Source organism: Salvelinus fontinalis, chromosome 2 (genome assembly GCF_029448725.1).
Source record: "Salvelinus fontinalis isolate EN_2023a chromosome 2, ASM2944872v1, whole genome shotgun sequence".
NCBI lineage: Eukaryota > Metazoa > Chordata > Actinopteri > Salmoniformes > Salmonidae > Salvelinus > Salvelinus fontinalis.
In genome coordinates, this window is record NC_074666.1 from 10159331 (window position 1) to 10170754 (window position 11424).

General features: G+C 42.1%; 1 protein-coding gene across 3 annotated transcripts in view; it reads right to left on the reverse strand.

The window, feature by feature from the left end:
• Positions 1-141: 141 nt before the first annotated feature.
• LOC129811678 (protein prune homolog 2-like) overlaps positions 142-11424 on the reverse strand; it is a 15716-nt gene continuing 4433 nt past the window's right edge. For 2 of the 3 annotated variants that reach the window (XM_055863190.1, XM_055863181.1), the window contains exons 6-11: positions 10687-10818; positions 8740-8826; positions 2552-2650; positions 2419-2457; positions 1893-1940; positions 142-1664 (exon numbers count right to left, since the gene is read on the reverse strand). In XM_055863190.1, the coding sequence (XP_055719165.1) occupies positions 1634-1664; positions 1893-1940; positions 2419-2457; positions 2552-2650; positions 8740-8826; positions 10687-10818 (436 nt within the window). In that variant the 3' untranslated portion in view covers positions 142-1633. Of the gene's footprint in view, positions 1665-1888; positions 1941-2418; positions 2458-2551; positions 2651-8739; positions 8827-10686; positions 10819-11424 lie in introns of all 3 variants that reach the window. The other variant, XM_055863201.1, reaches the window with a different exon arrangement.

The window sequence follows — 11424 nt, forward strand, 5'->3', positions numbered from 1 at the left end:
AATATCACCCTGGTGGTGTGATAGGAAGGTAAATGACCTTCAAGTATGGCTAATAAGGATGCAAATTCATCATTTAATTCACAAATGAATGCAACTGACATTGGCATAGATGGCACGTGAGGAAAAACACAGGAGAATTGCTCAGCGTAAAACAATTTATTGATTTTAGTGTTCCATCATATTACACACAATGTTGAAGGCCATCAATCTGAGGAAACATGCATTGACACACACACATACACCCACACATGGGATGCGAAATTGTGCTTTACAGAGACCCACGCTGCTCTCTCTGTCCCACTCTGAGGTCATATCCTGTTTGGTGCAGCAAGAGCCCTAGACGGTGAATATGTAGAAAGTCTGACGGAAACACACACTGACAGGACACACAGACACACAACACACACAGCACGCTCCACTTATAGGACAGGTATCTGAAAGGACATGCTCTCACAATTTACTGACAGCTTGTTTTCACACATTATCACTTGGTTACACACAGAAATATATTTCTATGGTTACACACGGCATCCTCTCTATTTCAGATTAATTCAACGTGAAAACATCTAGAGATTTTAGTGGTAAAACACTTTCATCAAGATCCAGAGTAATAAGATCAACAACAACAAAAAAGATTGAGACGTGTAACTTGGTCATTTCCTAAGGGGACTAGGTTTTATCATGCCATCGATATGTCAGATTGATTTTGACATACCATCATTGATGTGTTGTTGTCTCAAGGACATAATGACTTGTCTAAATCCCAGATGGACTAACATTAAAGGTAGACTCAGCGATATGATGTAGATGCAGAAAGTCAACAGCATAGTAGGTCAATTTCCACAAGAACTAAGAGCAATGAAGCGTGAAACTCAAACTTCCCCGCTGTTTTGGTCCTGTGGCTGTGGCCACCATGCTGTGGACACCGTGAAGCGTGGACCTGCACAGATACTGTGAGAGAAGTCTTGCATCTCGCTCATTTCGATATATGCTGTGCTGCTCGTGGCAACGTCAGTCCACTGAGTCTACCTTTAAAGGATGAGATATTATTGCTTCACTGCTGCTCATGCATTATTACCAAAGTACAACATTAACTTCGATGCTAAGAATGGAAGTATGTACTGTACTGTGAGAGACCATTTGTTATTCTGTCCTTAACAAACTATCATGTACGTGGATTTACAGTGTCAAGCATCTTAATACTGGTCCTGGGCAACCCACTGTGTGCAAATTCTGTTACAACCCAGCACAAACACCTGATTATTCAACTAATCAGCTAATCATCAAGACCTTGGTGTGCTATCAGGTGTGTTAGTGCTGGGAAGAAACAAAACCGTGCACCCCTGTGGGTCCCAAAGACCAGGATTAAGAAACCCCTGGTGCTAATCTAAAGTCTGTCAATGGTGTTGTAGATGAATGTTATGGTGGTGTTATAGAATACTGAGTCTGAGTGCTAACAGGGATTATGGAGTGTTTTATAGTCGTCTCCGTGTCTGACAAACACACAGGAATAGTACATCGGTCTTACTGTTTCTAGTGTACGAAACATTCAGGAGTTTTAAAACAATGTGAAATTCCATTTTGAAGCGAAGCCACAACCATCCATTTCCAGTGGTGTTGAACACAACTTTGTCTAGGAGCTGTTCGTGTTGGTTTTATCGGCTCTGCAGAGGAAGAGAAGCCAATGAAACAGAGTCAGTAATGTTAGAGGCAGCATCCCAAATAGCAAACTATTCCCTAATATAGTGCACTGCTTTTGACCAGGGCCCTATAGGGAATAGGGTGCCATTTTGGGACGCAGCCTCAGTGTTTATATGAAAGACAGACAAGCCAGACAAGGCCATCTCTCTTCAGACTGCACTTAAACAAGTAGCTTTAGTGGTCTTACTGACTCTGGTCTCCCAGACGTCGGCTCAGGTCCCTGGAGGAAGCTGCTCACGCTACAGAAGAAAAAGGAAAACAAGTCAGAAGGGAATCTGGGGTGCAGTGGTAAATATATCAAGGGCTACATTCTGTGGACCATATTGAATCAATGGTATTCCTTGTGGGGAAGGCCGAACCAAATATAGTCAAACGAGTATGTTTCTCATTGGAATTCTACATCTCTTTCTCAGACTCATCTTATTCACCATCTGTGATATATCACCATAATTAATCATCAATAAACCATAGATTATGGTAATACATGGAAGACAAATGCCTTGCGGGATACATTTATCACATTTACATATTATTACAGAGTATGAAAGTAGTCAGAACAAACACACAGGTGAGAAGGCTGATCCAACCTACAAGCCTTTCTGATCTTAAACAGGATCATGTGATAGATGGGAGTGTAGTTAAGAGAGAACAGACATGGGGGGTATATAGTTTCTGTTTCTACAGCCTTAATAATAAGGGAAGGGAGTCGATGCTTACGTCGAGCTCAGCGCCGCTTCCTTCAGCTCCTCGTCAAGGCTAAGGGGTGAGAGTTGACAACGGAAGATAGTCAGTTACAGTGAAGAGGAGGAGAGGAGAAGAAGGGAGAGAGGGATGTGTAGACTGGGCTCACCTAATGATGCACTCTGGGATGTGGACGTACTCTATGGGGATGAGTTCCTGCAGCTCAGCCAGGCTGTTCACATACTTTATCTTATTGCTGAACTTGGTGCTGTGACAAAACACACAAACACACATATGTAAGTGGATGTGCACACTCCTGCTATCTTTATCTGCCAGATTATTTTATTTGAACAGAGAAATGTACACTGAGTGTACAAAACATTAGGAACACCTTTCTAATATTGAGTCAGCATGACAGCGCAATACACAATGGGTGGAACAGTGGCAAAGGTACCCACAGGACAAACAGAATAATATTAGTCTGAGGAGAGATTAAATAGCATTAATACAACAAAAATAATTCTAAACACACCATTACTTTACAAAGTTAAACAGATGTATTTTTTCTTTATAATAAGCAGGAGTAATATTCTTAGATCAGAATGACAGCAGACTGTACTTCTATCCATGTCACTAAAGACTAACAGAAACAAAAGACAAATTTAACTAGAATGGCTTATCTTTTCTCCCCCAACCCACCAAGAGGTAACATGTAGATATACACATTTACTTTCAAAGCATACACACGAAACACACCATAGTAGCCAGAACTCTTTTGCCCTCAGAACAGCCTCAATTCATCTGGTCATGGACTCTACAAGATGTCAAAAGCGTTCCACAGGGATGCTGGCCCATGTTGAAACCAATGCTTCCCACAGTTGTGTCAAGTTGGCTGGATGTCCTTTGGGTGGCGGACCATTGATACACATAGGAAACTGTTAAGGGTGAAAAAACTCAGCAGCGTTGCAGTTCTTGACACAAGCCAGTGCGCCTGGCACCTACTACCATACCGCGATCAAATGCACTAACATCTTTTGTCTTGCCCATTCACCCTGTGACTGGCACACATACACAATTCATGTCTCAATTGTCTCAAGGCATAAAAATCCTTCTTTAACCTGTCTCCTCCCCTTCATCTACACTGATTTAAAGTGACATCAACAAGAGATCATAGCATTCACCTGTTCAGTCTATGTCATGTAAGAGTAGGTGTTTTGTACACTCAGTGTATACCATGCTTTCATTAAGTATTCACACCCCTTGACTTTCTCCACATTTTGTTGTGTTACAGCAAGAATTTTAAAATTGATTAAATTTAGATATTTTGTCACTGGATACCCCATAATGTCAAAGTGGAATTATGTTGTTTGAATTTTTTAAAACAAATTAATTAAATATGAAAAGCTGAAATGTCTTGAGTCAAGTATTCAACCCCTTTGTTATGTCAAGCCTGAATAAGTTCAGGAGTAAACATTTGCTTGACAAGTCACATAATAGTTTGCATAGACTCACTTTGTGTACAATAATAGTTTTTAACATGATTTTTGAATGACTTCCTCATCTCTGTACCCCACACATACAATTAACTGTAAGGTCCCTTAGTTGAGCATTGTATTTCAAACACAGATTCAACCACAAAGGCCAGTTAGGTTTTCCAATGTCTCGCCGCAAAGAAGGCACCTATTGGTAGATGGGTAAAAAAAGCCGACATTGAATATCCCTTTGAGCATGGTGAAGTTATTAATTACAATTTGGTTGATGTATCAATACACCCAGTCAATACAAAGATACAGACATCCTTCCTAACTCAGTTGCCGGAGAGGAAGGAAACCACTAAAGTAATACTGCAAAACATTTGGCAAAGCAATTCACTTTTTGCCCTGAATACAAAGTGCTATGTTTGGAGCAAATCCAATACAACACATTACTGAGTACTACTCTCCATATTTTCAAGCACAGTGGTGGTTGCATCATGTTATGGGTATGCTTTTTAAAATTATTTTCTTATTTCACCATTATTTAACCAGGTAGGCCAGTTGAGAACAAGTTCTCATTTACAACTGTGACCTGGCCAAAATAAAGCAAAGCAGTGCGACACAAACAACAACACAGAGTTACACATGGGATAAACAAACGTACAGTCAATAACACAATAGCAAAGTCTATATACAGTGTGTGCAAATGTAGTAAGATTTGGGAGGTAAGGCAATAAATAGGCCATAGCGGCAAAATAATGACAATTTAGCAATTAAACACTGGAGTGATAGATGTGCAGAAGATGAATGTGCAAGTAGAGATACTGGGGTGCAAAAGAGCAAAAAAATAAATAACAATATAGGGATGAGGTAGTTGGGTGGGCTATTTACAGATGGGCTGTGTACAGGTGCAATGATCTGTAAGCTGCTCTGACAGCTAATGCTTAAAGCTAGTGAGGGAGATATAATACTCCAGCTTCAGTGATTTTTGCAATTCGTTCCAGTCATTGGCAGCAGAGAACTGGAAGGAAAGGCGGCCAAAGCAGGAGTAGGCTTTGGGGATGACCTGTGAAATATACCTGCTGGAGCGCGTGCTACGGGTGGGTGCTGCTATGGTGACCAGTGAGCTGAGATAAGGCGGGGCTATACCTAGCAAAGACTTATAGATGACCTGGAGCCAGTAGGTTTGGCAACAAATATGAAGCGAGGGCCAGCCAACAAGAGCATACAGGTCGTATATGGGGCTTTGGAAACAAAACGGATGGCACTGTGATAGACTACATCCAATTTGCTGAGTAGAGTGTTGGAGGCTATTTTGTAAGTGACATTGTCAAAGCCAAGGATCGGTAGGATAGTCAGTTTTACGAGGGTATGTTTGGCAACATGAGTGAAGGATGCTTTGTTGCGAAATAGGAAGACAATTGTAGATTTCAATTTGGATTGGAGATGCGTAATGTGAGTCTGGAAGGAGAGTTTACAGTCTAACCAGACACCTAGGTATTTGTAGTTGTCCACATATTCTAAGTCAGAACCGTCCAGAGTAGTGATGCTAGACGGGCGGGAGGGTGCGGGCAGTGATCGGTTGAAGAGCATGCATTTAGTTTTACTTGCATTTAAGAGCAGTTGGAGGCCACGGAAGGAGTATTGTATGGCATTGAAGCTTGTCTGGAGGTTTGTTAACACAGAATGGTGTTAGAAGTATACAGAATGGTCTCGTCTGCGTAGAGGTGGATCAGAGAATCACCAGCAGCAAGAGCGACATCACTGATGTATACAGAGAAAAGAGTCGGCCTGAGAATTGAACCTTGTGGCACCCCCATAGAGACTGCAAGAGGTCCGGACAACAGGCCCTCCGATTTGACGCACTGAACTCTATCTGAGAAGTAGTTGGTGAACCAGGCGAGGCAGTCATTTGAGAAACCAAGGCTGTTGAGTCTGCCGATAAGAATACGGTGATTGACGGCGTCGAAAGCCTTGGCCAGGTAGATGAAGACGGCTGCACAGTATTGTCTTTTATCAATGGCGGTTATGATATCGTTTAGGACCTTGAGCGTGGCTGAGGTTCATCCGTGACCAGCTCGGAAACCAGATTGCATAGCGGAGAAGGTACGGTGGGATTCGAAATGGTCGGTAAATCTGTTTGTTTACTTGGCTTTCGAAGACTTTAGCAAGGCAGGGTAGGATAGATCATCCCCACCGCAGCCGCTTTCCAATCTTTAGGGATCTCAGACGATACGAAATAGAGGTTGAACAGACTAGTAATAGGGTTACAACAATTGCGGCGGATAATTTAAGAAAGAGATGGTCCAGATTGACTAGCCCAGCTGATTTGTAGGGGTCCAGATTTTGCAGCTCTTTTAGAACCTCAGCTATCTGGATTTGGGTGAAGGAGAAATGGGGGAGGCTTGGGCAAGTTTCCGTGGGGGGTGCAGAGCTGTTGACCGGGGTAAGGGTAGCCAGATGGAAAGCATGGCTAGCCGTAGAAAAATGCTTATTGAAATTCTCGATTATCATAGATTTATCGGTGGTGACAGTGTTTCCTAGCCTCAGTGCAGTGGGCAGATGGGAGGAGGCGCTCTTATTCTCCATGTACTTTACAGTGTCCAAAAACTTTGTGCTACAGGATGCAAATTTCTATTTGAAAAAGCTAGCCCTTGCTTTCCTAACTGCCTGTGTATATTGGTTCCTAACTTCCCTGAAAAGTTGCATATCGCGGGGGCTATTCGACGCTAATGCAGTACGCCACAGGATGTTTTTGTGCTGGTCAAGGGCAGTCAAGTCTGGAGCGAACCAACGGGCTATATCTATTCTTAGTTCTTCATTTTTGAATGAGGCTTGCTTATTTAAGATGGTGAGGAAAGCACTTTAAAAGAATAACCAGGCATCCTCTATTGACGGAATGAGGTCAATTTTCTTCCAGGATACCCGGGCCAGGTCGCTTAGAAAGGCCTGCTCGCTGAAGTGTTATAGAGAGCATTTGACAGTGATGAGGGGTGGTCTCTTGACCACGGAACCATTACGGACGCAGGCAATGAGGCAGTGGTCGCTGAGATCCTGGTTGAAGACAGCAGAGGTGTATTTAGAGGGCAGGTTGGTCAGGATGATATCTATGAGGGTGGCCGGGTTTACGGATTTAGGGTTGCACCTGGTAGGTTCCATGATAGTTTCTGTGAGATTGAGGGCATTGATAGATTGTAGGACGGCCGGGGTGTTAAGCATATCCCAGTTTAGGTCACCTAATAGTACAAACTCTGAAGATAAATGGGGGGCAATTAATTCCCATATGGTGTCCAGGGCACAGCTGGGGGCTGAGGGGATTCTATAACAAGCGGCAACAGTAAGAGACTTATTTCTGGAAAGGTGGATTTTAAAAAGTAGAAGCTCGAACTGTTTGGGCACAGACCTGGATAGCATGCCAGAACTCTGCAGGCTCTCTCTACAGTAGATTGTAAAATGGTAAACAACAACAGGTAAACAAAATGAGGTACAGTGTTATTGAAACAGTCCAGGGGGCATCAGCTGTGTAGCCGAGTGATCATAGGGTCAAAAGAGCAGCAATAGGTGAGTCAGGGTGCCGTTCGCTAGTCACTACTACGCTAGGCAAGCAGGGGACACAGCGTTCAGAAAAGCTAGTGGGCCGGGGCTAGTAGATGGTTCTGCGGCGATATCGTAACAGAATAGCCTGTTGAGACCACATCGGGCGATCACGTCGGCAGTCCATTCTTGATGGATCGGAGGGGCTCCGTGTCGACAATAAAGGGACCAGGCCAATTGGCAAAGGAGGTATTGTAGCCCTAGAATTAGCTGGTAGAGGGGACTAGCTCGAGGCTAGCTCAAGGCTAGCTGCTGCTTGCTTCAGGACAGAGGCGTTAGCTAACAATAGTCACTCGTTTGCAGCTAGCTAGCTGCGATGATCCGGTGTAATGATCTAGAGTGGTAGGAATCCGGTGATATGGGAGAGAGAAACAGTCCGATATTCTCTTGGTTGATATCGCGCTGTGCAGACTGGCAGGTGTTGTCCGAGCTAAAGCTGGCTGATGACCGGGAAAAAGGTGATGACTGCTAGCCGTGGCTAACAAAGACTAGTAGCTAGTTAGCTGGCTAGCTCCTGATGGAAGTTCCAGTTATAAGAAATAAAAATAGCAGATCCGTACTACATTGGATGAGGTGGGTTGCAGGAAAGTATATTTAGTTCGTAGATAGAAAGTGAGATTAAGATATATACGAAAAAGACCGGTTATTTACACGGGATAAGACACGGGAACAAGACAAAGACATGGATGCTTGTGATTGTTCAGGATAAAAATAAAAGTAATGGAGCGAGGCACAGGCAAAGAGGAAAACCTGATTCAGTCTGCCTTCCACCAGACACTGGGAGATGAATTCACCTTTCAGCAGGTCAATAACTAAAACACAAGGCCAAATCTACACTGGAGGTGTTTACCTAGAAGACAGTGAATGTTCCTGAGTGTCCTGGTTACAGTTTTGACTTAAAACTGCTTGAAAATCTAAGGTAAGACCTGAAAATGGTTATCTAGCAATGATCAACAACCAATTTGACAGAGCTTGAAGAATAAAAAATAATAATAATGGGCAAATGTTGCACAATCCATGTGTGGAAAGCTCTTAGAGACATCCTGAAAGACTCACAACTGTAATCACTGCCCAAAGTGATTTAATATATCAAGATATACTAGTTTTCCTATTCTTGTCTTTTTTTTAATATTTACAAATGTTATACTTTTCTTGCACTTTGACATTAGAGTATTTTGTGTAGCTCGTTGACCAAAAAAAATGCCAAATCAATTTTAATCCCACTTTGTAACAACAAAACGTCATGGGATGTGAATCATTTCTGAAGGCACTGTCTACATGTGTTTACCTTATGAAGGGCCTGGTGATGGCTAGGATGGTCCGTATAAACCAGGACGGGTGGACAATGATGAAGGATTTCAAATTCTTCCTGAGCCTGTAACCAAACATTCATAAAAATGATCATATTGAGTGTTTGTGTGTGGTGGCATGATACAATGTTATTACAGTTGAACACATGGGGAAATACAGTTGAAGTCGGAAGTTTACATACACCTTAGCCAAATACATTTAAACTCAGTCAGGAATTGTGAAAAATACAGTTTTTCACAATTCCTGACATTTAATCCTAGTAATAATTCCCTGTCTTAGGTCAGTTACGATCCCCACGTTATTTTAAGAATGTGAAATGTCAGAATAATAGTAGAGATAATGATTTATTTCAGCTTTGATTTCTTTCATCACATTCCCAGTGGGTCAGAAGTTTACATACACTCAATTAGTATTTGATAGCATTGCCTTTAAATTGTTTAACTTGGGTCAAACGTTTCGGGTAGCCTTCCACAAGCTTCCCAAAATATGTTGGGTGAATTTTGGCCCATTCCTCCAAAAAGAGCTGGTGTAACTGAGTTAGGTTTGTAGGCCTCCTTGCTCGCACACGCTTTTTCAGTTCTGCCCACAAATTTTCTATAGGCTTGAGGTCAGGGCTTTGTGATGGCCACTCCAATACCTTGACTTTGTTGTCCTTAAGCCATATTGCCACAACTTTGGAAGTATGCTTGGGGTCATTTTCCATTTGGAAAACCCATTTGCGACCAAGCTTTAACTTCCTGACTGATATCTTGAGATGTTGCTTCAATATGTCCACATAATCTATTTTGTGAAGTGCACCAGTCCCTCCTGAAGCAAAGCACCCCCACAACATGATGCTGCCACCCCCGTGCTTCACGGTTGGGATGGTGTTCTTCGGCTTGCAAGCATCCCCCTTTTTCCTCCAAACATAACGATGGTCATTATGGCCAAACAGTTCTATTTTTGTTTGATCACACCAGAGGACATTTCTCCAAAAAGTACGATCTTTGTCCCCATGTGCAGTTGCAAACCGTAGTCTGGCTTTTTTATGACGGTTTTGGAGCAGTGGCTCTTCCTTGCTGAGCGGCCTTTCAGGTTATGTCGAAATAAGACACGTTTTACTGTGGATATAGATACGTTTGTACCTATTTCTTCCAGCATCTTCACAAGGTCCTTTGCTGTTGTTCTAGGTTTGATTTGCACTTTTTGCACCAAAGTACGTTCATCTCTAGGAGACAGAACACATCTCCTTCCTGAGCGGTATGACAGCTGCGCGGTCCCATGGTGTTTATACTTGCGTACTATTGTTTGTACAGATGAACGTGGTACCGTCAGGCATTTGGAAAATGCTCCCAAGGATCAACCACACTTGTGGAGGTCTGCAATTTTTTTCTGAGGTCTTGGCTGATTTGTTTTGATTCTCCCCTGATGTCAAGCAAAGAGGCACTGAGTTTGAAGGTAGGCCTTGAAATACATCCACAGGTACACCTCCAATTGACTCAAATGATGTCAATTATCCTATCAGAAGCTTCTAAAGCCATGAAATAATTTTCTGGAATTTTCCAAGCTGTTTAAAGGCACAGTCAACTTAGTGTATGTAAATTTCTGACCCACTGGAATTGTGATACAGTGAATTATAAGTGAAATAATCTGTCTGAAACGATTGTTGGAAAAATTACTTGTGTCATGGACAAAGTAGATGATGTAACCGACTTGCCAAAACTATTGTTTGTTATCAAGACATTTGTGGAGTGGTTGAAAAACGAGTTTTAATGACTCCAACCTAAGTGTATGTAAACTTCCGACTTCAACTGTAAGTACATGTTAATCCTATCACATTTTATCCCGTGGTCCTGACTATCCCCTTGCACTTTTTCATACTACAAATATAATTAATCCATCCATCTACTCATCCATGAATCAAACATTGTAAAAAGCAATCTACCTCCTGTCAATCATCTGGTAGCACTTCTTGAGCCAGCCCATTCCAGGCATCCTCCTGTGGGGCGTGGCTCCGTTCAAATAGACAATCATATAGTCCTCTGCCACCATCAGCTCCAACGTGCTGATCACATATCTGCCAGCAGGACATACAGCAGGGAAAGTACACATCAAACTACTATCACTGACTTCGCTGATAACTACTTTATTGAGGGAAAATGTACTTACTACCACTGTGATATGAGGATGCCTCACCTAGCTATCTTAAAATGAATGCACTAATTGTAAGTCGCTGTGGATAAGAGCATCTGCTAAATGACAAAAACGTCAAATGTAAATCAATCTAGTCACTAGATTCTAGTGTATGATTTAAAACATGTCCAAAGAGTAGAGAAACATCTGAAATAACACTGAAATGAAGAACAAGCGAGGAGTATGACAGTGAACAATTGGAAGGTACATGTAGAATAGTTACAACATTGCTCTTCAAGTTATTTTTCTTCGTAATAAAGACAGACAAGAACTTAACCATAAAACGTAATTAGTTATCAGTATATGCATCAAATAATCTACAAATAATGTGTGTATTTGTTAGGTCACAGGTCTACGTTTCGAACCAGGGATAGGGGAGTAAGGTCGGGAATCATTCCGATCCACACAAGATCTGAGTAATGCTTGCTTGACATTTAAAGGTAATTTCAGATTGAGCCAAAATATTCAGCAATTATAGTGAATGTGATCT